This window comes from Arvicanthis niloticus, chromosome 16, assembly GCF_011762505.2.
Source record: "Arvicanthis niloticus isolate mArvNil1 chromosome 16, mArvNil1.pat.X, whole genome shotgun sequence".
NCBI lineage: Eukaryota > Metazoa > Chordata > Mammalia > Rodentia > Muridae > Arvicanthis > Arvicanthis niloticus.
In genome coordinates this window covers 43,699,613-43,726,425 of record NC_047673.1, presented here as the reverse complement: position 1 = coordinate 43,726,425, position 26,813 = coordinate 43,699,613, and the positions used below count along the sequence as shown (strand labels likewise).

At 35.7% G+C, this 26,813-nt stretch overlaps 1 protein-coding gene across 1 annotated transcript in view; it reads right to left on the bottom strand.

Annotated features, from left to right (window-relative positions):
* Vegfc (vascular endothelial growth factor C) overlaps positions 1-26,813 on the bottom strand; it is a 96,148-nt gene that overhangs the window by 29,326 nt on the left and 40,009 nt on the right. Inside the window, exon 2 of the mRNA XM_034519819.2 lies at positions 1,271-1,472. Coding sequence (XP_034375710.1) covers positions 1,271-1,472 — 202 coding nt within the window. The remainder of the gene's footprint in view (positions 1-1,270; positions 1,473-26,813) is intronic.

Sequence of the window (26,813 nt, the reverse complement as noted above, 5' to 3'; positions counted from 1 at the left end):
GGGGGGCACTGTGGTTCGTATAGAGGTTAGAGGAATACTTTGGGTCCTCTATCACTCCCTACCTTTATTGCCTTGAGATAGGATTTTTCAGTGAAGCAGAAACTCTCAGTAGACTAAGCTAGTTGATCAGCTAGCTCACAGGACTTTCCTTTTTGGTTTTATGCATGCTGGGTTTATAAGCACCCATAACTATGGGGCAGCTTCCTGGCCCCAACATCAAATTTTAAAACACCATAATATTTCAAAATGATAAGAACCTTGTCTTAAATGGTCCACCAACCCATATTATGCCATTTTTCACATCATGCATTTTTTGAAATTCTATGGTAAATATTCATCTGCTTTGAAAAAGACAACTCTGAGCCAGTTATCTCTGATGTAATAAGGCAGCGAGTAGCTTTTGAAAAGTGATTTGGGTTAGTAAATTTTCTTTCAGCATTTTTAAGTGTGTGTGTGTGTGTGTGTGTGTGTGTGTGTGTGTGTGTGTGCATGCATGCGCCACATACACATCTACTTGTCTGTCTATGAAGATAGTGCCTAAAGTATTAGGCATCATATGCATAATATGTAAATGTTCTAGCATGTAAATGAATTTATATTTGAATTCCAGCCAAAAGGAAAATGTATGCATTATTTTAAAATACTCATTTTCTTGAAATATAAACCTTTAAGCCAGTAACTTTTGACCTGTGGTTGGATCATGACCCTTTTAGGGATAGAACAACGCTTTCACAGGGTTCACCTAAGACGACTGGAAAGCATAGATATTTACATTATGATTCATAACAGTAACAAAATTACAATTATGAAGTAGCAAAAAAAACCTAATTTTATGGGTGGGCTCACCACCACATGAGGAACTGTACCGAAGGGTTACAGCATTAGGAAGGTCGAGAACTACTTAATTACGTTAAGCTAAGAAACTAAAATAAATTAACACAGTGTAGAAAATTTATTTAAGTATGTTCAATGGTTTGCAATGGACTATTGTCTCAATTTACCAAGTGTGTGTTGATATGGATGTATCTTCTAGCTGTGAATTTCAAGAAATCATCTAACTAACTAAAAAAGAATTTCCCAAGTATTTTATTCAAAATAATTCTGTTAATTTCTATTCTCTCAACTGTTTTGGACTTCACGTTTACCAAGCGGGAAACAGGGGCCCACCCCAGTATCGCCACTGTTGAGTGTGTGAGCCTTGTTTGTCCACACTAGCATCGTCACTGGTGAGTGTATGAGGAACTGTATGCACTTAGTAACCAGTACTTACTTTTCAGGAGCTCCGTGTTATAATGTGCAGCAGCAAATTTTACAGTGTCCCCTGTCCTTGTGTTGAGGGTGGGCTGCTGCCAGCCGCCTTTCCTCAGCTGGCACTTGTACATTTTCCAGTAGTCTGGGTACAGGACCGACATGAGCTCATCTACACTGGACACAGACCGCAACTGCTCCTCCAGGTCTTTGCCCTCAAAAGCCTGTCAAAGAAAATTGCAGGATCAATACTTCCCCAGACTAAAAGTTTAGGAAAAAAAAAGTCAAAACCTTTCTGGTTTAATGTAGCAGACACTGTACCTGGTAATAAAAGTATTATTAACAAATCTTGGCTTGCTTAAATTGTCATGGTAAAATTAAATTTATATTAATATTTAAATGTCTCTGGAGCAGCACAGTTAAATTGTATTCATTTGTAAGACAAAAATTGTGAGATATAATTTTTAAAATCATTTTTAATTTATTTAAGTCCCAGCTCTTTATCATATTGACAACTATGTTGACTTATAAACTTATTCACACACACACACACACACACACACACACACACACACACACACACGATACCAAGAAGCAAGAAAACTAATTCTTTGAGCCCAGAGGAGTACATTGTATTACAAGCTGCTGGGACTTTACACATGTAGACAGGAAATTCACTTTGGAATTACACTTTAGATAAGTAATGATGTTCCATCAGGTATCTTTGCAAACTTATGTAAGTATCTTCATATATGAATATAAACTAATGTTATATTGAAAATACAGAACTAGTCAAACGAGTTGCAAAAAAACAAGTCATCTCAGTAAGTAATATAACCGCAATAAAAAATGATGACAGTTGTATGCCGTAAGCATGAAAAAGGTACACAGTTTGTCCATTAACCCATACAAGGACCAGATATTTATTTTTAGAACAAAATTTACATATGGATAGATTGAGTAAATGTTTACTGTCTTGAGTAAAAGAGATAAAGCAAAACTAGTTATGTCCTACTATTTTTAGATTTAATTATGCTTTTATAAACTTTGAATTTTATGTTTTAAGTAGTATATATACATAACTTTTAATAATCAGAAAAAAAGTTTCGCCGTAATCATCTATAAGCACCTGGCAGGCTATTAGATTAGCTTTTTATAATTTCATAGAAGGAACCTTTGATGTAGTATTTAAATTATAAGAATCACTGAAAGGAGCAGAAATCATCACAATCAAGTAGAATAAAAGTGGATTCCAGGTGGGGCAGCTCACTTTCTTTGCCTACTAGGCAGTCAGTTTTGTATTACATTTGTATCAATGATAGCCTTTGGCAGAGAAAGACCCAGGTGATCTCTAGCTTGGAATGAAGATCCACATTATACTGGATAATATTAAAATTCAACTCTTTGAGCCATCATGTTACTTTGTGAAGTACCAATACAGTCTTATTCGTGTAGGTTTCGTGATGACTCACTGAAAAACTTGATGAAAAAGCATAATGCAGCTGTCGCAGGCAGCAAGGGAACTGTCCTTTGATGATCTGTATTTCACAGGAACTTCTACAAGGTTGTGATCACTGGGTGTGTGGTGCAGAATGTCCTCTGATAGGATTCCTACATGTTCTGAGCAATTAGTAAGCCAGGAATGGAGCACTGTTGGGTGAGAAGTAGGAGGGTGTTCAGTTAGGATTGCAAGCAACAGTGGTGAAGTATACAGGAGACCTAAAAATTAATATTACATGTGACCACCTAATATAGTGGAACATGCAGTGCATTCGCTACTTTTGATGATATAAAGAGGCTAAAATCTTTATAAAGAGGATAAAATCTTTCAAAGGGAAGAGCTATTTACATGAAAGTCAAGTTTGTTCTTAACATACTCTCGACTCTCTTTGTTCACTAATGTTTCTGAGTACTTAGGTCATTTGCTTAAATATTTGTGGTTTTTGTTTTCCAGAAATTCAGTGCAGTTTTAAAAAGTGTCTTACAATACATAAGTTGAAAGGAAGTTTCATACCTCCTAAAACTGAATATGATTTCCTATGTCACTTTGGGTAGATCAACCAGGAGATATTAGCAGTTGCCCTTGTATAGCTTTTTGCAACTTTGTATTAGCAAAGAATGATGTAAGAGCCATTGAGGGAAACATTGTAAAGTGAAACGAAAGTCAAAGATAAGTTAACAACCTGATGCTCATGGGAAAACAGAATGACAACGAAAAAATAAAACAAAACAATAAAACAATCACCTCAATGGCAATGTTAGCAGTCACATGACGAGAAGTAGCCACTCATCTGCACTCTGTGTTTCTCCTCAGTTACGAAAAGCCATAACATAAGGCAAGAGAGTCATGAACAATGTGGGCTCTCATCTATGGGACTCTGCTTTAAAGATACCTTTGTTTGTCAGACGGATGAGGATGAGGATGAGGATGAGGATGAGGATGAGGATGAGGATGAGGATGAGGATGAGGATGAGGATGAGGATGAGGATGAGGATGAGGATGAGGATGAGGATGAGGATGTTCCAAGTGGCTGTAGGAAACAGTAACGGTAATTTACAGGACTGTCTAGGGTAATGTTTTAACTGTTGCCGTTGGGAAACCCTGCAGGGGGCAGTAGAGGGCTTCACTAGGTGGGCTATTTTAACTTAATCAGATGGCATAATATGCACGGCATGTATTACTCTCGTAAGAATGTCCGAGAAGGTGGAAATTTTTATGATTTCACTCTGTAAAATCCTTTAAAAACTTTAGAATGAATCAGAGAGTGGGTTTCAATACCGCTACCTGCTCGGATTAATGACTGCATTACTCTGTGTCAGGAACACGCTCTCTGTTTGTATGTAAGTATTTCTTCACAGTGCTCCCTTGGCTCCTAACAGCAAAATGTATTTTTTTACATACAGTATTCCAAAGTAAATCTCAAATGTTTATGAATTATTTCCCTGTTATTGGTTATAAATTCAAAAGCAAGCTTTATGTCTTTGAAAAATGTACACTCAACTCCCTGGAAGTTGGCTTTTGGGGGTAAAGCATTGATAAAGCAAGAACATGAGAACTTGAGTTTGCATCTGCAGGACTCATATAATGCGGGGCAGGTATGGTGGCTGCCTGTAACCCCACCCCCATCCCCAGGGCTTCAGAGACAGAGGAGGTTCAAGTGAGAGACAGGCAGAGAGCATCAGGGTCAATTCTTGTCTCCACACTCATGATCACAAACACGTTGCATGTGCAACACATCAACATACACATGCAAAGGCATACACAGACACACACTACACATATAGGATACTTAAAAATTCCTCTTGTAATTAAAACATGTAATATGTTTTAAAACATTTACTTTTTGTAGTTTCTTTGATATGATAAAGAACAACACTCACAATAGATGATGCTAACATGAAAACTAGTACTGACTGTAATACTACTTGTGCACTTTTTAGGTTTTTATTTAATATATAATACTCAGTTAGAAAGTGGAGAGGTCCTGATCACAAAGTTTGAAGGGATTTTACAAGCTGAGTTTCCCTAACGTCACACAGATAGCAACAGGAAACCTGTACTACTCATAGGACGGTTCTTTATTCTATTTAATTACAATGGTTCACTAAATGTAACTAACATCATTCTGAGTTTTTAATTCAGTTTTACCTTGCCTTGAATTCACAGTGGCAGTATGCTGTAGTGTATATACATACTATTGGGTTTCTTTTCTCTATTTTGATTTGTAAAATTGAACCATATATAAAAGGTGCTGCTTTCCCATTCTGTAAACTCATGCAATTTCTCAAGTCTATGCATATGGAGTACACATTTAGAGAGAACATAGTAAGAAAAGGAACTGGTAGCTCATAAATTAAACAGATAATTTACTGCCCAGATAATGCCAAAATGAATGTATCAATTTACACTTCTGAGGGGTGCATATGAATTCCCTTGCTCTGTGTCTTTGCTATCAAATATTAGTTGTTTTTACATTTTCAACCCTAATATGTATGTAATAACACATTGTAGTTTAATGTATTTGCCTATTTGTAGAGGAAACTACAAAATAAAAGCATTTTATTCATTTGTGTTAACATCTTTGGTGCTGTTACTTGTGAGAATATAAATGTATTCTGGACATGTGCTCTTTACATTGTGTATAAATCATATATAAATTTGATTTATACAAATCAAAATAAATCATTTGGATATATAAATCATAGACAAGTATTATATAACTATATTTTCACTCATTCAATAGTGATGTCTGATGAACATATATATGTTATACATATGTATATATATATGTTATACATATATTATATATATATATAATATCTGAGGAGTTTTGTTTTTAAAGAGTATTGTTACTGGCATAGTTTTTTTAAAGAAACATTTAACTCAAGGTCATGAAAATGCCATTTTACATTATTTTCTAAAAATTTTTACACTTTGGGACAAGCATGAACCTGGAACTGTTTTCACTATATTGTGACTTAGGTGTCAGGATCCTATTCTTTTATATCTAATTAAACCTACACCATTTTATTCAAAGGCCCATCACTTTGGAATAGGACTAAACAGACCCTCTTTTCATCTATGTATGTAATATATACCCTTAGGCTAGTATAAATCTTCAATTGCTTAATGATTAGTAAATTATTGTGCTAGAGTCTGAACCCACAGCCTTGCACATGGAAGTTAAGTAAGTATCCTATGGCAGACATATCAACATCCCTTACAACAACTTTATAATGAAGCTTGATATTAAGCATCCTATCTGGACTGTACATATAATTTCCCTAATTTAACAATAGCACTAATATCCAAAACAAATGAAATTTTACTGCTTTTTCCCTTCTATTACAAACTTCAGTTACACTTTTAAAAAGCAAATACAAAAACAAATAAAATACAAGACAATTTAAAGTGCATTATTGTATGCACTGCCATGTCAAATGAAATGTTATATGCTAAAGACAATTACAACCGAGAGACTTGGTGGCAACAGTAAACATTAGGTATGTGTTAAGAGGATTCTCTCCTGTACAGCAAAGTAAATTTCAAAGCTTTCTTCACTCTCAAGTTTATCTTGCTGGACTCTGGGCTTCCCAGCAGATCATGTTTTAAGGGAGTATGCTTGCACGCCATAACACAATCCTAAGAACATGCATCAGCACAGATAGATAAACTTGTGTTTGAATCTTAGTCACTATGTTTACTGTGTGCAGGATCTTTCGAGTTTATTTCAAGTGAAATATCAGTACTGCTGTAAAACTTTATTGTGATCCTGTGAAATAAGGTATGTAAGTAGCCAGATGCTTGGCTATGGATTCCTGGTTTCCTTAAAGTTTCTTTTCAGATTAATGATGTTTCCTGAATTTCCTTTTATGGTTAAGTTGAAATGAACTCATGCCAATATATCTCATATATATAGATTGATTTTAATTCTCAGATGCTTCCATCCACGAACATACATCCATTTATTTGTTTGTTTGTTTGTCTTTTTTGACTTGCTTCACTTGAGACCTGTTTGTAGAGGAGCTGGGAACATCGTTTGTTCCCCGTGGTAAAGCATTTCAGCCTTCCCACAGAAGGTACAATGTGCTCAAAATGATGAAATTCTTTGAAGAAGTTCTAAGCCACATCATTATCCCACAAATAGACTTCTTTGTTGGTAATCAGGACACATTTAATCCTACGAGGATGACAGGTGGGGAAAGGAAAAAGAGATGATTATCTGTGAGGAAACAGAGCAGAAGAACCTACGCCCACTGCTGAAGAGCATTAAGGGACAGCTCATAATTCCCAAAGAGCCAGAACTGAAGTTCTGAATTCTTAGTTGTTTTAAAAATGGTCACTTGATACCCACATATCAGTGAGGTGTGGGGATGTTGCTGAATCTTAACAGCTTCCATAATCCTACCCCTTGTCCCATTTCAGCAAAGAATCTGCTGAAAACCACAGAGACATTCTTAAGCATCATACAATGCAGAGGATTCAAGGCATATGCATGCCTGTTTCTAAAAACTACCATAACATATACCAGGGCTTACATGGAATGATGATTCATTAGAAACATTGCCAAACAAAAAGAAAGGCAGGCAAAAATAACATAGGAAATCTTCAGAATGAAAAGAGGTACTAGAAGCTACCCACTTGTTTCTGTCCAACCCTGCTATGGCTAGCTACTATTTCATGATTTTTGTGGACTTAAAGGTGTCACTTGTCTTCTCACTTTCTATTTTCTCTTCTAAAGTATCCTATACATTCCTTAAGAGCCTGATGTAGAACTATGGTCATTTACTTAAATATATATGTGAGTGTGTGTACGTATGTGTATATAATATATAAGTACATATAAGTATGATATATATATATATATATATATATATATATTACCTTCTCTCTTGAGCTGACATTTGAGAAGTCCTAATACATTTTTAAGGTGCAGGTAACAATAAAAATTGTATTTCAATATAATATATAGAATACAGAAAATATAACAACAAAATTATATTTCTATTTATATACATACACACACACACACACACACACACACACACACATATATATATATATATATGGAGAGAGAGAGAGAGAGAGAGAGAGAGAGAGAGAGAGAGAGAGAGAGAAAAGGCTCTTCCATTTCCAGTACTTAACACATCTTTATAAAGAGCAGAGGACTGAGACATGCAAACTCAGCAGCCACTACGTCTAATAATGCATTTTAAAAAACAGCAAAAAGGTTATGAAGTTACCATTTTCTATTGAATGATTACAGTGTGCCAAGGAATGTTCTAGTCATGTTATTCCAGAACAAAGAGTCCCCTTCAAAATAGGTTATAAGCTAAAAATTATATATGTTTAGTTTGAGAGCTAAGAATCTTAAGTAGATTCCGGAATTTCTTCTTTCAAGGAACTTACAATCTTAAGACACACCTGTTTTATACACAGCAATTAATTCCAGACAAATTCTCTGTAGTTTATGTGCCTGTGTTTAAAGGATTCCAGATTAGTTACTAAAGTGTCAGGGAGAGGAATTTGTTGCTATGAAACAATGTTGAGGAAAAACAAAGCTGAATTATTTAACCAGAAGTGTTGCATCTAAAAACATAAAACTTCAAGTTTGCACTTTCACCAACTCATGAGTTGTTAAATTACTTTCTATGATTAAAACCTACTTAAGAACTTATTTCAGAGAAGCAAACTGTCAAATTTTAATTGTCTTAAAAAATCTATTTACTGGAGCTGGAGAGATAGTGTGGTGCTTATTTCTGCTCTCCCAGAGGACCCATGTTCAGTTCGAAGCTTCTGTCACAGGGCAGAAAACAACTGCTCAAAGGCTTCCAATACTCTCTTCTAACCCAGCTGGTACCTACACACATGGAACACATACACAAACACACACACATACATACACACACAAACACACACACACATACACAGACACACATAAATACACAAACATACACAAACACACACATAAACACACAAAGACACACATACACACATACACAAACACACACACATACACACACACAAACACACACACATACACACACAGACACACATACATACACACAGAGACATACACAGACACACAGAGACATACACAGACACACACACATACACAAACACACACACAAACACACACACATACACACACAGACACACATACATACACACAGAGACATACACAGACACACAGAGACATACACAGACACACGCAGAGACACACACACATACACACAAACACACACAGACACACAGAGACATACACAGACACACACACACACATACACAGACAGACACACAGATATACACAGAGAGACACACAGACATACACAGAGAGACGCACAAACAGACACGCACACACACACAGACAGACACACAGAGAGACACACAGACATACACAGAGAGACACACAAACAGACACACACACAGATACATAGACACACACAGACACACACACACAAGAATGAATAAATGAGTGGACAAATAAAATCCACTAATTCATCGTCTTATATGTAAATACTAATTTGGTCCACAGTTATACTTTGCTTCTAGACAGCGGGCGGGGAGGGCAGAGGGAAAAGGTTGTGCATCAGTGGCTGGTTAGAATATGCTGAAGCTATACACTTTTAAAGGAATCTGGAAAAATAACTACTTTATATCTAATTTATCATTACTGACTTAGAGAGTTTCCCTGTGGTCAGTCCACTTAGTGAGCTCTGGGAAAAGCACTTACTTTGGGGAAGCATACACACTTCCTTATCATGCCAGGATGCCCTACATCCTTAACTGCTCACTTCAGGAGTGCCACAAGCCAATTACTCCATTACTCACTGTCAAGGCTGCGTGGGGACAATGTCTTCCCATAACACCTTTCTTCACTTTATGCATTGTGCAGTTTGATTTCACAATACTGTCAGCAGGTGTGTCTTTGTAAACACTATTCTTTGTATAGGAACGTGTGGGAGCAAGGCGTTTTTCACTTAGAGAAGATGAAAATTTAAAAACAGATTCCCCGCGGTAATAATTATTTGCTTTAACCTTCTTCATCCTTACAAACTAGGATCTAGGTAAATGAACATGGTGTTAAAAACCCATGTGACTTTTCCCACAGATATTTCTGTAGGGTAAAGTAAGTAGCTGTATCAAAGTCTTCATTAAATACAAGAAGAAAACTGTTGTGCTAATGAAATTTGCAACCAGTACTCATAATTGAAAACCTAGATTTTAGATTAAGAATAATCCTAGGCCATATTTTATTTCCAGCTTCAAATGTGTCCCGCAGAGATCAAATTTAGAAATAAATATTTACATTCTCCAACGCTCTGTGCCAAGCATATAAGTTGAACTTGTGTTTAAAGCTTCACTGGAGGAAACTATCCATTTGGCTGAACTGACAAATTTCAAAGGTTTCACTCTCTTTATTCCTGTCTGCTATTAGTTTCCTGACCCTAAGATACAACCAAAGCATTACAGACCTCAGATCTTTTGATTTAGCTGGTAAAATTCCATACCGTGTATTAGCTAATATCTACCAGGTGCAGTTCTATATGGCAAGTGTATTTACAAAAGAGTGGAATTAATTTTAAGACAACTGAACTGAATGTAGTCTTTTTTGCGTCCTCTTATGCATCAGACTATTTAAGATATTTTGACTTGAAAGTGCAGGGGAGGAGGGGAGGAGGAGGGAGGAGGACGGGGAAAAGAAGGAAGAGGGAGAGGAGGACGGAGGAAGAAAACAACTTATCTGTCCAGGAGAAAAGCAAGTCAATGATACTTGCTATACATATTCATATTTAGTAATAAAATTTATATTTATTGGATACTTGGGTGAAAGGAACTCATGTTTCTGAAGCTCCCTCGTTTTCTAACAGCTCATATAGAAGAGAAATTGGAGCATGTGTGTTAAGTGCCATGACTACAAAATTAATATGTCACTCCTTTCATCTAGTGTTATTTGCTGTGAAACTGTTTGAATTTTTTTCAACATGTATTTATAAAGTGGTTTAATAACCTCTCCTGTAACTACCCCATGCTGACAATGACCGTTGTGACTGTGAATATTTAACAGGCCAGTGAGCTCCATCAAATTGGCCTCATCACGAAGTCTTCTCAACATTTCCTTGAGAAAACTAAATGTCATAGTTCGGATGTTGAACGCCCCCTGCCTGACCCTGTGAAGGTATTGGGCCTCAGGAAGACAACCAAAAGAGGTATTAGAACATTTAAGTAGTGGGGTTCAGTGGGAGGATCTCCAGGTAACTGAGGACCTGAAGCTGAGGGAGGCCTTGTGACCTTGACCACACCTTGCTCTGTTTTCCTCCAGGCTCATAATGACTTTGCTTCCTTTCACTAAACACTCTTGTCCTGACATGCTGTCTTAGCACTGACCCATAAGCACCTGTTTATAGATTGTAATCATCATAACTGTTAGCCCAAAATAAACCTTTTCCTTTTGAAATAAATTACCCCCGCTATTTTGATGCGGTCACGTAAATTTGTCTAATGCAGTTTTCCCCCTACTAAGTCAGTTTAGAGAAAAACCTTATTTCCTTTGATATGTGACCACCACGGGATTTGATCAAATCTCTCATTTTTATTCCAGCATTCCATAGAACATATCTGATCACCTTGGCTGACTTTCATCAAGAATCCCATTTCCCAATCTTTCTTCCTTCTTTGAAGAAAACTAATCAAATGCTTTTCATTCTCCCCAAAGCCATTAACTCCACAGATGTGTGTATCAGTTCTGTCCCTGCTTAAGCAATACGTAACTCTTTTTGTTCTTGAGAGTTAACACAGACATGTTGTTCTCACAAATTAAAACTAAATAAGTATAAAAAATAAATGCAAGCATAAAAGAAAATATCAAGAAAATGAAGGGGCCCTTTAAGTCCATCTAGTTAGTCTCAGAGCTTAATGTTTTGAAAGGACTCTAGTGCTCTTCCTTGTCAGCCTACATCCAAGCATCACATCTGGGATTTGCTCCCCAACAGTCTACTGGCACTATCCCATAGGTCTTTGTGATGTTTTTCTATTAAAGCCATGTGTATGTGTGTGTCTCCTTGAGACCATATTTCTCTGCTGTTTTCTCTCCATCATCATCTATTATTATCCATGACCTTTGCTTACTTTCCCTATACATAATCTCTCCAATTCAAGTACTAAGTTTCAGGACCTGCCTCCAATCATCTTACTTCTCTTTCTAAGTCACTTCATCTACTCTTTATCTTCTCCACATGATCTGTGGACGAAAACAGAAGTGTGTAGTTCAGCCCAAACTTTTCTTAAAAGTTTGTCATTAGTCTTCTCAAGATATCACCACTAGTACCTAACTTGAATTTCACCAATTTCCCCCTTAAAATCTTTCTCATAGTGCATAGAACATACTAACCTGTATGTAATTCCAAAACCTGAAACAAAGACTTACTAGTTCGCTCTTGTTCCAAAATAAAACCTAACAGCAAGTCTTAAGCATTTAATTACTACATTATAACAATGCCACCCCTGTTTGCTATGAAACTCTTGGTCAACACACCCATCACCTCTTCCTGATTCTCAGCATCACCCTCAAGATTGGTCTTTCCATTTGCTTTCTTAATCCATGCAACCAAATCACTACACAAAAATCAGAGGGATTCTTACCAATGCTCAATTAATAAAGCCATTCATCCATTTGATGTGCTTAAGTAGTGCACCATTAAATAGAGTTCACGCACTAACTAGGAGTCCTTGGATTGTCCAGCTTCTGTTGATGCCCCAGTTTTTCTCAACTTCTTCTGTCACTGTCCAAACCTCAAGTTAGAACAACAGTTCTCTACCTGTGTGTTGCAACCCTTTTGGCAACCCTGGGACTCCTAAGTATTTACATTATAATTCATAACAGTAGCAAAATTACAGTTAGGAAGTTGCAACAAAATAATTTTATGGTCAGGGCTCACCACAACATGAGGAACTGTGTTAAAGGGTTGCAGCATTAAGAAATTTGAGAGCCATTGCTTTACAACTTTAGTGTCTTATAACCTTTAAGTTTATTTTAAGTAAAACGACCTTGGCAAAATACCTCTTGTTTAACATAATTATATTCTCGTAGCAGTTCACATAGGTGGTGCCTTCTCTTCATTAAGGATCAACTTAAATGCCACGTTATCACTACAGACTTGCACCTGCTGTAACTCAGTATCCCATGCCACAAAAATCTATCTTAGGCCCTGTTATTTCTTTCAAAGCATCCATGGCACATGGAAGCAGCCTTACTTATTCTTGGTTTTATTTGTTCTCACTCCCCTCCACACTTGCTTTGTTGCTTCTAAGCACCTCTTCTTTGCAGCACACCCACAATATAACAGGGTACACACAGTTTGTTTTAGGTTTTCCTTGTCATAAAATATCACTGCTGACAACTTTCACAAAAGCAGCTATAAGTAACTGAATTCAAATTTTATTGAAGTCAAAAAATAGTAACTGCCTTTATGATATTTAGGAGGTTTCTCCTCTTTAGTCTGAATCATAAGATAAAAAAATAAACACATTTTCCTATTTAGAGGAAAGCTTGAAAGAATATTTGTATTCTAGACAAGCTTTTCACCTTCTTAATACTGTAACTCTCCAACTAGCCTAATCCAGTGGAAGGATAATAAACACAGAACATTTATTGTTTTTTAAGCTGATTTTTTTTCCTTGTTTTCAAACTCAACTAAAATGTAACATAAATAGTTGACTGCCAGAAGAAGTATTACAAGGGCCGTTTAATATAATGCAAGAAATATTGTTTTCACCTCTTCTCAAAAAGCATGAAATCTAAAGTCAAGGATCTGTGATGCACCAGAGTTGGCAATAGAGTCCTACCAGACTGTCATTCATGCCTGGTTCAAGCCTTGTACTGCCTAACTACTACCACTACTAGCACTGACTACTGCCGCTAAACAACTATCACTAACAACAACCCTAAATACTATCACTGACTTCCACCACTGACTACCATTGATTACCACTATTGACTAGGACTACTGACTACTAGCCCTAAATTCTACCACTGACTACTACCATTAACTACTGCCCATAAATACTACTACTGACTCTTACTACTGATTTACAACTAACCTCACTTCACGGGCTTAGTATAACAGAAAATAAAATAGAAAGCATGTACGGATAAAGTGATTGAAAAAGTCCTAGTATAGAAATCTATCAAAAGAGGTCTGTGGGGAGAGCTCCATAGTACAAACACTTGTTGAGTTCTGACGCCTAGGATCCCACCAGAAAAAGCATGGAAAAGTTGCATGCGCTTACAGCCCCAGCTCTGAGAAGTTACAAATAAGAAGATCTTTAATGATCCCTTTAGCCTTCCAACCAAACTCAAATGGTGAACTGGCTCAATATGAGATCTTGTGTCAAGGCAGGAAGCAGTACAAGGGAGCTAAAGTCTTGGTCTTGACATGTGCATGCCCAGGCACACAAAATAACACAGACATATATATGGAGCCTTTACCAACACATTGGTATTAAATTTAAAAATGTAAACCAAAAGGTAGAATGAGGGGCATGGGCTTTAAAGTCAGTATTAGTACAGAGTAATTTGTATAGCTTTTGCCTTGTGGAGGTAACATTCCAATGATATAACTCATTCTAATGTGAAGACTCTTCTGCAAGTCTTACATAAGCATTTGCAGTCATAGGCCTTGACCAAGACAGCACGATGTCATGTAACATCATCAAATCTTACCATCTTTCTTTGTGACCTTGTCATTGTCTTAAATATATTTGTTGCACAAAGAGCTAAGACCAGGTGAATTATAAGTAAGAAATGAGAGAATTGTTAGGCAAGTGTGAGCATCCGGCTTATATTTTCACCACCAATGTAAAATTCTAGGAAGAGTGGCTTATGGTTATAATTTCAGGGCTGGTGGGAGAAGGGGATCAATGGGATGGAAATAGAAAGTCCCTGGGGTTTCTGGCCAGACAACCTAGGTAATTTGATGACTGCCAGGCTCAGTAGCAGACATTGTTTTAAAATCTGGATAAAAATTAGGTTCAGAATGAGATCCTGTGTCAAGGCAGTAAGACAGGAAGCAATAGACAAAGGTACTTCTTCCTTATAAATGACTGCACAAACATGCATATGCATCAAAATATATATGTACATGCCTACACACACACACACACACACACACACACACACACACACAATATGCACATGATACAAAATGTATGGATAAATAATTAGAAGGAGAAAGTAAATCTTTCAGTGTCTAATAAACCCAGCAGGTTGGATGCAAGTTTACAGCTTGGCTTCATTCAAAAATCTATTAAAAGGATTATGTTATAATCACAGAGATAAAAAAGAAAGGAAATCATGATAAAAGTAAGAGATCCTAATTTTTTAAAGATGAAAATCAATATGCTTAGCCAAGGAGAGAAAACTGAATAGATGATCCTGATGATGAACGAGACCACAAGAGGCCTAAGATTCAAAAGAGTATATTCACAGTTCTATTCATGCACCAGCAGCTATGCAGAAAGGGAAGTAATGAGTCAAACAATAAATTGGTAGACTGATTAAAGTTTACTTAAAGATTGAGACTGACTTCATATCTCCCAGCTACTATCATCAACACATCAAGCAAATCCATGTTTTTTCAAAATCCTACAGGGAACCAAGAACTTCATTCTGTGGAGAAACCAGGATTCAGATCCCGCTTAGATACATGACTTAAAACTAAACCACTTAAAGCACCATATGTTATTTCATCTTTGAGACTTTAGATCTATAAAAACTTTGCTATGACATCAAAAGCAAAACTTTTGGGAGTGGGAATAAGTTGGATTGATCAACATGCCAGTTTTGTTCTTCAATAAAAAGCATTAAAAAATAAAAGACCAATAAAACAGTTCAGTTGATATAGGCACATAACTCTAAGTCAGAGGATATAAGTTAAGTAAAAGAGATCCAAATGACAAAAGGAGAGAACTTCCATTTTTGCATAGTAGTAGCTGGGGCATGAATAGACCTGTAGATGCATAGTTTTGAATCTCATGCTTCATGGGTCATTCTCAAAAATCAGCCTATCAATTCAGTTTTTTTCTCCTTAGATAAACCTATTGATTTTCATCTTAAAATGGGGAAAGGGAGATAGAAGAGGGGGTTTCTGTAGGGGAAACTGGAAAAGGGGAGAACATTTGAAATTTAAATAAAGAAATTTCCGATAATAGAAATTAAAGGCCCTAAAGCATTTAAAAATGGTCCAAAAATTGTCCTCTGGCTTAAACAACTCAGTCCCCTCACTTAAATGTATGTCTGCACACAGACACAAACAGTCAGACACACACACACAGAGAGAGAGAGAGAGAGAGAGAGAGAGAGAGAGAGAGAGAGAGAGAGAGAGAGAGAGGAGAGAGACTAAAACCCTAAAAAGAACTGAAAGTAAACTAGAATTGTAAATGAAACATATGCATCCTACTTCTAATAAGGAATTTATATGTGGAATGTATGACTGTTTCCAAATAAACTTGTTTGAAAGATAGAATACTTGAACATATATTTGGCCAAGATTATATTTAAATACTTGAGTTTTATGTTTTAAAAATGTGACAAAAGAGGTAAAATTCAACGGGAGCAACCTAAAAATGTGTAAAAGTATCTGCAAAGAAAAGGTTTGGGACATCATGTGTGCTTGCACGTATGTATTACCTGCTCACTATAGTATATTCTAGATCCCAAGTTGAGGATCTCAATTATAAAATGTCTGGAGAAACGGTCACCTAATATCGAGGCATATACTGTTATAATAATAATATTAATAAAATAATTAAATACAGTGATAACGTTGCAGCTTTTTTAGTTGTTTCATTTTTCTTGGTTATTTTATTTACTTACACTCCAAATGTTTTCCCCCTTCCCAGTTTCCCCTCTAGAAACCTCTATCCCATCCTCTCTCACCACCCCCCCACACCTTTATAAGGGTACTCTCCCAAAAGCCTATCTACTCCCACTTCGCTGCCCTGATTTTTTAAGGAAGCAAAAATACAACAAATATACTTTGAAATATTAAACTATGCGTTTTATTTATATTTACTTTAAATGATTAGAAAAATCAAGCAATCTGATTTTTTTTAAAGTCATCTGCAGCTGAAATCAGTTCTTGCTTTAAAGGAGAAAAGTTACCTTTTTAAGGCATTTCTTTTACTTTTTAAACTATTTATTTATTTACTTGACTATTCATTTACTGGGTTATCTTTGAAAATCTGTTTTTAAACCTCATTAATTTTACAGGGCCCACTGTATTTTAAACATTTGAAGCCGGGCGGTGGTGCCGCACGCCTTTAATCCCAGCACTTGGGAGGCAGAGGCAGGCGGATTTCTGAGTTCGAGGCCAGCCTGGTCTACAGAGTGAGTGAGTTCCAGGACAGCCAGGACTACACAGAGAAACCCTGTCTCAAAAAACCAAAAAAAAAAAAAAAAAAAAAAAAAAAAAAAAAAAAAAACCCAAAACCATTTTAAGTTGGTTCTCTTTTCTTCATTGTTTTCTTTTTACTTTATTTGAATGGACCCTGCTGATTCTTGGAATCTGCTTATTCCCAATCTATTGAGAAGTTTTTCCCCCTGCTGTAAAATGTTTTTGCTTCTCATGGAGACTTTTCTGTATCACTTACTGAGGCCTAAAGTTATCCAAACAAGCTTTTACAACACTTACATCTGATTATTATTTTTCTAAACCAAGTCTTTAGCATACATAAAAACTTCAAGTCAGTTAATCACACAGCTAGTAATTCTTAAATATGACTCTTCCTCCATCATTCTTGTCCACTTTTTCTAAAATATTTTTTGTTTATTTTATGTTTACAGTTCAGTTGTTAGCCTTTTCTGGCCCACCATTCCACAGTTTCTCATCCCATTCCTCCTTCTCCTGCCTCCAAGAGAATGTGCCCATGTCATCTCCTACTAGGCCTCCTTACTCTCTGGAAGCTAAGTCTCTGGAGATTTAGGTACATATTCTCCCAGTGAGAGCAGACAAGGCAGTCCTCTGCTGTATATGTGTCAGGGGCCTTGGACCAGCTTCTGTATGCTGTCTGGTTTGACTTTGGCTCAAGTGTCCAGAGAGATCTCAAGGGTTAGATGAGACTGCTGGCCCTCCTCCTCAGCTTCTTCCAGCCTTTCCTTAATGTAACCACAAGCGTCATTGTAACATTAAAAATAGGATCCTTTCTTCTTATTTCAAAAGAATATTAGTTTGTATTGAGTGCTTTTTTTAAACAATTTACCCTTGTTTTATTTTAAACACACACAAAGAACAATGAATAAAATACAGCAGTATTGAGTAATTTTTACTTTGAACAAGAAAAAAAAGTTCCATGTTTTGAATATGGGTCATTTAGCTGTTCTACCATTTATCCATAAATACAAAAACAAAACAAAGCAAAAAAGTGGGGAATGTAAATTAGTGTATGCTACACAACGATTTTTTTTTTAATTTCAGCACTTGGTGTTTTGGACAGAGGCTTTTGGAAGCACTTTGCCCAGAAATTCAATTTCTTTTTATATTTCTTTCTTTGGGATTATAGAAAGAATCGGTTTGGAAAGGAAATTATGAAACCTGAGGTTGGTAGTTTGCAAACAGGCTTCTGAACAAATCTCCTTCTGCAGGGCAATGCAAAATTTGCATTAAGTTCAAGAACTTTAGTATTTGATTGACATCCCAGTGTGCACAGAGATTGCACCAAGCAGTATCAGAAGCACAAATATAAATATATGCCTCAGTTTGAGTATTTTCATGTCCACCATTTGAAAAGATGATGAAATTAGTTTTGGTATAGGATGGAAAAATATTTAAAGCAGATCTCATTACATTGCTACATATACAGAACACTTTATAAAATCTACAACACCAAAGGCTTTGGAAACTCATCCACCTTAATTGAAATGGAGGTACCAATTGACTAAAAATAGAGTTTTACAGCCATTATTTACTGCTAAAGAGAAAACATTTTTTGTTTGTAGAGATATGTACATTAATTTTTATTCGTAGAAAATTCTTTAATGGTCCTTAATCTAAATGGATTTTATCGAGTAAGGAGAACAGTACTGGGGAAAACAAAAACTATAACTAACACAAGAGTAAAACTTATATGGTTGCATGGTTTGGGATAATGATAACTTTGAGTTACCCTGCTTTGAACTTTTAGAGTTCACCTACAAATTAAACATACTTTCATAAGGATGTCACCATATTTTACACAAATATCTACAGCTCAAAGTGTTGGGTTTTTTTTGTTTGTTTGTTTTTGTTTCTGTTTTTTTGTTTTTGTTTTTTGTGGGTTTTTTTTTTTTTTTTTTGACTTACAAAGTTAAATCTTACTTATTCTGTGCATCCAAACATTCAGATACAGCCATTGCTTCTTGGGCATTTAGATAACATCAAGTGTTGAACTGGCATGAGTACATAACACATTGTTTTCACTGACAGCTGTGGACATTGAGTAAGTTATTTTATTTCTTTGTGCCTTAATTACTTCTGTTCTATAGAGACTGTAATATAAGAGTCTTCCTCATGAATCCCCGTAATGATTAAAAAGGAAGTCTTGGTAGAATCCAGTGTAATGCTTGAAACACATAATAAACTCTCAGCAATTACTAAATAATTTTTCTTATAAGCCTGGCAAGAACTTTAAATTTTAAATGTATGTATGTATAAGGAATGAAAGACTTGCATATAATCCTTCATTTCAATGGAAATATTTGTTCTACTTATTTTAAATGTTCCTTTTTAAGAAATGACTATGTTATAATCACTTAGATGCTTTTCATGCTTCTAAATGGGCTCATCAAATAACAAAAATATAGAGACAAACAAAACCACAAAATAAATATTTATCAATGAGCTGCTATACAGAGACACATATCTGATTTCATCTTTAAGGATGGCATTAAAAATAATGATCTTCTGATTCAACAATTTTAAGAATTTTAAATAAAATATCTAATGTATTAATGTGTGTGGTTGTTAAGTGGTTATGTAAAATCAGTACTAGTCACAGGATAAACAGTCACAATAACTTATGAGACCACCTACTTTGTCGTATTAAGTAGTAAACATTTTAAACTCAAATGTTAACTGACATTGAAAAGGAAATGTAAACTACTATGAACATTAGTTAACTGATACAGCAGATTTCATAAAATAAGTTTGTGCAAAAGTATTTTTAAATGTCTTATAATTATTCATTTCACCTAAAAAGTTATTTTAAAGTTATTTATATTTAAAATACAACTCAAGTATTTTTTTTTTTTTGGTTTGTTTTTTCAAGACATGGTTTCTCTGTGTAGCCCTGGCTGTCCTGGAACTCACTCTGTAGACCCGGCTGGCCTCAAACTCAGAAATCCACTGGCCTCTGCCTCCCAAGTGCTGGGATTAAAGGCGTGCACCACCACTGCCTGGCCAACTCAAGTATTAATAATACAAAATTTATTCAAACTTTTCAAAATTCTTTCTACATATGCACATAGAAAAAGAGTTTGAATTAAATTGCCCTATAGTGATTAATAATGCCATACTGGATATCACAAACTAAGAAATAAAAATCCCAGTGCTGGCAATGGACACCACTACTCAAGTTATTGGCCACTAAGTTCCAACTGATCCTCAAAAATTACAGATTCTTTTTTATCATTCTACCTTACAATCCTAAGCTAGATAGCATTCCCTAGTGCTAAAGACACCACATACTTGGGCCATAGATCATGGAAAAATCAAGCTGATGATGACCTGCAAGCTTCAACCCTACTGGCTAGCTTTCAAAGTGCTGGAAGGTACTATGCACATTACCAGAAGAGAAAAGTCATCATCACTAGTATCCAGCTGTGAACTCTGAGAGCTGCGACAACAGCAGACTTAACCAGAAATGTCCCCTGATCCAATAGTGACATGAATGTCATGAGATTAACAAGCTAAGTCCTGATTATACTTAAGGTCCACTTTGCAAGATGGAACCTGTACCTGTACCATTTGGAGACTGAGAACCTACAGCTAGAAATATCATCAGACCTATGAGAGAACCTCCTAACATTAAGCTGTTAATAGGACCTATATTAAACCCACTCCTAATGACTTCTATGTATACTCATACCTTATTTATATACCTCATCAGAGATGCTTTCTTTTTCAGTAGAAGGCATGTAACATGGAGACCCATGGCTAATCAAGGTTCAGAGAATAAGTATAGAGTGATCAGCCTTTTAAATGAGACATCCATATTACATCCCCCCAACCCAAGACTCAGGAATCATGGTAGAAGAGTAGGTAAAAAAATCAAAAACAACAGTAAAACAAATGAACAAACAGACAAATAAAATACTGTAAAAGCCAGAGTGGGTAAATGACTACAAGGAAATATTGTTTTCCTAAACAACAGGGCAGCTGTACACTCAAGGAAGTTGTGCTAGCAAACACAGGACCTGTGCAAGCTCAAGCCAAATAAAATGCCAGCATAAAAATAGAAGACAGTCATGCAGTCCTACTCTTAGCTAGTAAGATACTGGTGACGGAGAGCTGTTGGGAAACAGAGAGTTAGTTTTCTTTAAGAATGTGGCTCCTGGTATACAGAACAGACTCCGGTGAATGGACACACCAGAGTAGACAGACAGGATTAATTGGACTGGATGGGTTTTAAAAACATGAAGACAGAAAGCTGGGTGGATATGAAATCGAGGGTGGATCTATGAGGTGTTGGAAGATATGAGTAGAGACAATCAAACTATCAAAGAATTCAGAAAAATATTTTTACATAAAGAATCAAATACTAGGATTTATGAAGTAAAATTTAGAAATAAACTAAAACAGCAATAAGTACTTACATTGTAAACCAGACAAAAATTAACTATAAACTATGCCTTGTCATCAGGAATCTTTTGAAATCTTTATAGCAATGCAATAATCACTTGATGTTTTTTTATAGGTGAATCTAATATGAGATTATACTTTGAAATTCTGGAAGCATACAATGAACAAGTAGCCCATGTCAAACTCTGTACAGAGTCTTCTCTGGTTAAAAATTAAGACAAGTAACTGAACTAAAAGTGCCAAGAGTTTAATGCTTGTCATAGAGGTTGAGGATTTGACTCAAGAATCTCATCTCCAGAAACACAAAAACGAAACAAAAATGAATAATAAATACATACATAAATAGAAAGCACAATGTCACTCATAGCATCACCATATTAAAAAAATATTACAGAACATTTAAGTGGTGACTTTTCAGGCTCTGTATGTTTCTGGCACACTGTTCTTTATTTATAGCTTGCTACAGCAAGACTAGTTTCCAAAGAAGCCAGACTCAAGCTCATTTCACATGGGAAAACAGAATGGGTCCTCTTGATTCTGCACTCGGTTGTTCGGGAGTTTTGCCGCAAAAGACTAAAGTCAGTTTGGGAACATGCCCAATGCATATGTTCAGGATTGTTTCAGAAAGTTGGAGCAAAACCAAACTCCCACTGGATAAGAATATGCCTTGTCTAATAAAACAAATACTTATTCTTTAGATTTATAAATGCAGAACTTTAGGAATAACATAAAGAACTGCCACAAATTAAAACTTAAAAATTAAGTATGTAAAACTATCTAAGCATAGGTAAATTCTCTTCATCATGAGTATTTATTTTCATTGCATATTGAATAGATCATTTTGTGCAGACTGACCTGAATTGACACTCATTGGTTGAAAGAAGTAACTCACCAGTCAAGGGTGAATAGTAAGTACTCAATAGATGCTTGCAGTATTTGCTATTAAACTATTAATTGGTGAGGCTGAAAAGAATTGTTCAAATCTGATTAAAGAAAGAAAAAGGAAAAAAATAATGAAAAAGGGTACCAAACTAAATCATCCTTTACATTCCAAAATCCACTGTCTCCTCTATAGTCATTCTGTCCTCTCTGTTATCTGAATGTCCATACTTGCATCCTGCCTAAGAGCTCTGTTTTGTTTTTTGTTTTGTTTTGTTTTTACCTTTCTCTTAAACCATTGTTTTCTAGTAGCATCATATAACATATGGAGAGCTGTGTTCAATTGACTTTAAAGCCTAATATTGTAGCAAGAAAAAAAAAATGCTTGTGCTAATTCCAAGTGATTTAATTGTTAGAATAATGACTTAAGTTATGTAAATCACTTCAGTCTGCCCAAGGCAGAGACATCTGGGTAATCAGCAGTGATGCAGATTGTATTGGGAGATTGTACGGGCACATTAAAGCTGGAGAAATCTGGGCTGGAGGGTCCACTTTGGGGCTTGATTTATCTGCTGTGGTTATCTTAAGTATCACAGCCATTGGGAAACTGCCAGAAGCTACTGAAATACGCTGTGTGTGTGATACCTCAAACCCTTCGCTCCTAATTTAAAGCTAATAGAGTACGTGGTGTTCTATACAATCTACAATATATTTTGTTGTGGCTAATAAAAATAAAGATAAAGTGTAACCTTTGCCTGATGCTTTAATGTTTTGCCTGATGTTTTGAGTGTTGCTGAATGGATTGTTCATTAGTAAGAAAACAATCTGTACTGAAACCAATATCTACATAAAAGAAGGAAAAGTAAAATATAACTACCCATGCTTTGGAGTGCCTTGGCTATTTACCATGCTTAGAAAGATATACTGTGAATGGTACAGTATTAGACAATTGTCTTTATTCACTTCTTTCTCTTCCCTTTCTTTCTACATGGTACCTATGTATATAACTTAGGAGGAATATAAAGAGTTTGAAATTACATTAATATTAATTCAAATAAATTTACCTTCAAATAGTTATTAATAATCATTTTAAATCTCAGCATTATCATATTTAAATGTGCTTCATCACAAAAAAAAATTCTATTGGGCCATTCCGAAGACTGAAACATGTGGTACCCAGAATGGCAGCTCACTATCATCTCTTATTTCCTTAGGAATAATTTATAAATTGCAAAATTATGAACATCAACTCTCTTCCAACTCAGTTCAAATCTTTTTAGGATCTACCCACGATGATGTGACAGGCCATGCATTAAGTTCATGTCATAAAATAATCACTTGACTACGACTGAGCCAGGTTGGGAAGACAACAGGTGTACAACATCTCTTAATTTGAATGATCTGAACTACCATAATAGCAACTGGAGTGAGTCAGGCTCAAAAGTGAGTGCTGGCTTAATGGAACCGAAAGCAGCCAGATATACTCAACAAAAGAAAAGTAACCCAGGAAAACTAGGCGTGTAACAAGTTAAAAGAAAACATCCAACAGCAGACAGGGCAACTCTGCTGAGCACCATGGGTGATTTTTTTTAATTGAATTATTTTATTTATTTATATTCCAAATTTTTCCTCTTCTGGAGACTCCATTGTATGGTTTCCCTGGAGATGCTTTTCTCCTTAAAATGATGAGGACAGAGTAGAAAATTGAAGATTGTTTTCAAGATATCTTTCTTCATGTTGATAATGTATAGCAGTCAAAATATTTGGGATGATAAAATCTCTAATGAAGTATGTGGCTACAAATTATTAACAATGGATATCCAATAAAGTTGTAGAATAGAACCACACAATAAGGCTAACTTCTTAAAAGCCTTGTTGTGACAAGAGATTTAAGGTAGGATACTTTGTGTATAGTTATGTTATGTTATATATAAATAATATGTAATATATAAAAACTAATGTTTTATAATATTCATAAAACAAAATCTATAATTATATATCTATGTAAAAAGTGCATGTATTACATTATATATAATAATGCTTTTATAGATACCCATAATCATGTCTGCTAATATAGATTGTAAACAATTGGCTTAAATCTCTCCAGTGACAATAAAAGCTATTTTGCCTAATTTCATTCATATGAATGATGGATAAATGAAGCCATTTAATGTCATATTCTACTGATTGAGTTTTAAGATATTTCTTTTAAAATCTCAAGAAATACAACCTTTCTAAATTCTTCATATTACCCAATAAGGTAAACATGAAATAAATACAATTTAACTTGTGGTCTCAAATCTCCATCCTATACTTAATTTTATTTATAATTAAGTTTCCACAAATGCATCAAAGTGTTAATTTCCAAAAGCTCTAGTCGCCATTATTAAAATGGAAAACAGGCATGGTTGTGAATTTATAATGAATAGCAGCAGTGTTGACTCCTTGAATTGGTTCAGCTATGTGGAGATTGATTTGCTGTTGGTGCTGGCTACTGAACTTGTGGCTCTGTTTCATACTAAGCCCATACTAAGCCTAGACTATAGCTTCAGTCTGTTACTGTACTTCAAAGGCCATAGTCATATGTTCTCAAATTACTACCTGACTCAAAACCTATCAGGTACAGAATTTATAAAATTTCAATGCAGTAAAAAATTCATTCTAAAGATGAAATATCTCTTTGTGTTGAGGATGTTTGACAGTTCATCTTCACTCTCATTCCTGAAAACCTACTGATTGATGCTGGAGTCATTGGCCATGAAATTATTTTTAAAAAGGCAATTGTGGCTTATTAGCATGTGCAATGGTCTGGCTTCAATGACCAGCACCAGAGAGCAAAGCAAAAAAATAACAAAGTCAGTCACATTTTTATTTGGTTTGTTTACTAAGCTTCTACTCCATAAACCTAAGTTATTGTTAGTAGGACCTTTGACAAGTGAAGTTTCCATCAGAATGTACAGACTCCTTGGAATGTCTGGAGAAACCTGGACAGAAAGCACACACTGTAAGAAGGAACACACCTTATTTTCTTGTAAATCCTGCCATTCTCATGACTACAGTTTTCTTACGTTATAAAAACATTCTTCTCTAAATGAAAAAAAAAAGAGACACTCCATTCTTTTTGGAATTTTAAATGTGAGGCAATATAATTGATTACTAAAGCAAAGTTCAGTAACAGTGCACTGTCAGGGCCTCAGGACATGGTACAGTGGTTAGCAGCTGAGTTGTCAGCAGCTGTAGCCTAACCTTGTAAACCTGTTTTTCATCTTTAGAGATATTAATATTTTTATTGTCCTTGACCAGAATTAGGGCAATGTATCCACACCTGGTTACTTTAATGCACTTCAAGCTGGAGACTATCTGACTATGTAAGGTGAACCCAAAGTTTACAGAAGTTGTAAATAAGTTACTAAGCTGTAAAGAAAAACATGAACTCCTCCATGACATTTTTTCCACTAGAAAACTGTTCACACTATCTTGCACTATTTGTACAATTCCCAAATGCCCTTTTATAACTTTTTAATCTCCAGTCACAGTGAGCCCCTGGATAACATCTGTCTGAGTGCACACTTCTGATAGCCAGATTCTACTACCCACGTGAAGAAACAAAGTACAGACTAAGACAGTGACAAAAGTGACTGAGTCATACACCAGTTATTCTCATGCATGTCTGAATACCACTGCCTTCTTGAATCCTGAAGGCATCTTATCATTTCTGTCATGAGTCACCCAGTTGCCAAATTACTTGCCTGCATAAAACCTTCATTACCACCTTCACTGTAACAGAGACTCTAAAACCTTTCTTGAAAAGAAGCACACACACATACACCCCACACACACATACACACACACACACACACACACACACATGGATTTTAGAATATATAAATCCAGTTCTATCTCTGGTAACTCTGATTTAGGAGTTCTTAACAATCTACTGGGCAAGCATAGCATGTTACATGAATCTCTGCAGTACTGACTACTTAGTGTACTCTACCCCAAACTACCAAAATCCTTTGTGTTGTTGTTCTTGTTGCTTTTGTCTGTTTTGGTGGGCTCTACAGCCAACCTGTGGAAATATTAAATCTGTTTCCAGGGACAATCATGTTAACTATATTCCCAAAAATGTATACCCAACCTGAATATCCTTGCTTATCAAGAATTCAGGGGAAATAGAGTAGGAAGACTTACAAATTTGTAACAACTCATACATATGAGGTATCTTAAAGCCATTTAATGGCCCTCCTGGGTGTGCTCTACACACTTGACAAGCACAAAATAGTGTTCAATTGCAATTCCTGCATTTCAACACAAGAGGAGAACAACAGCCACAAGTCAGTCAGCCTAATGTT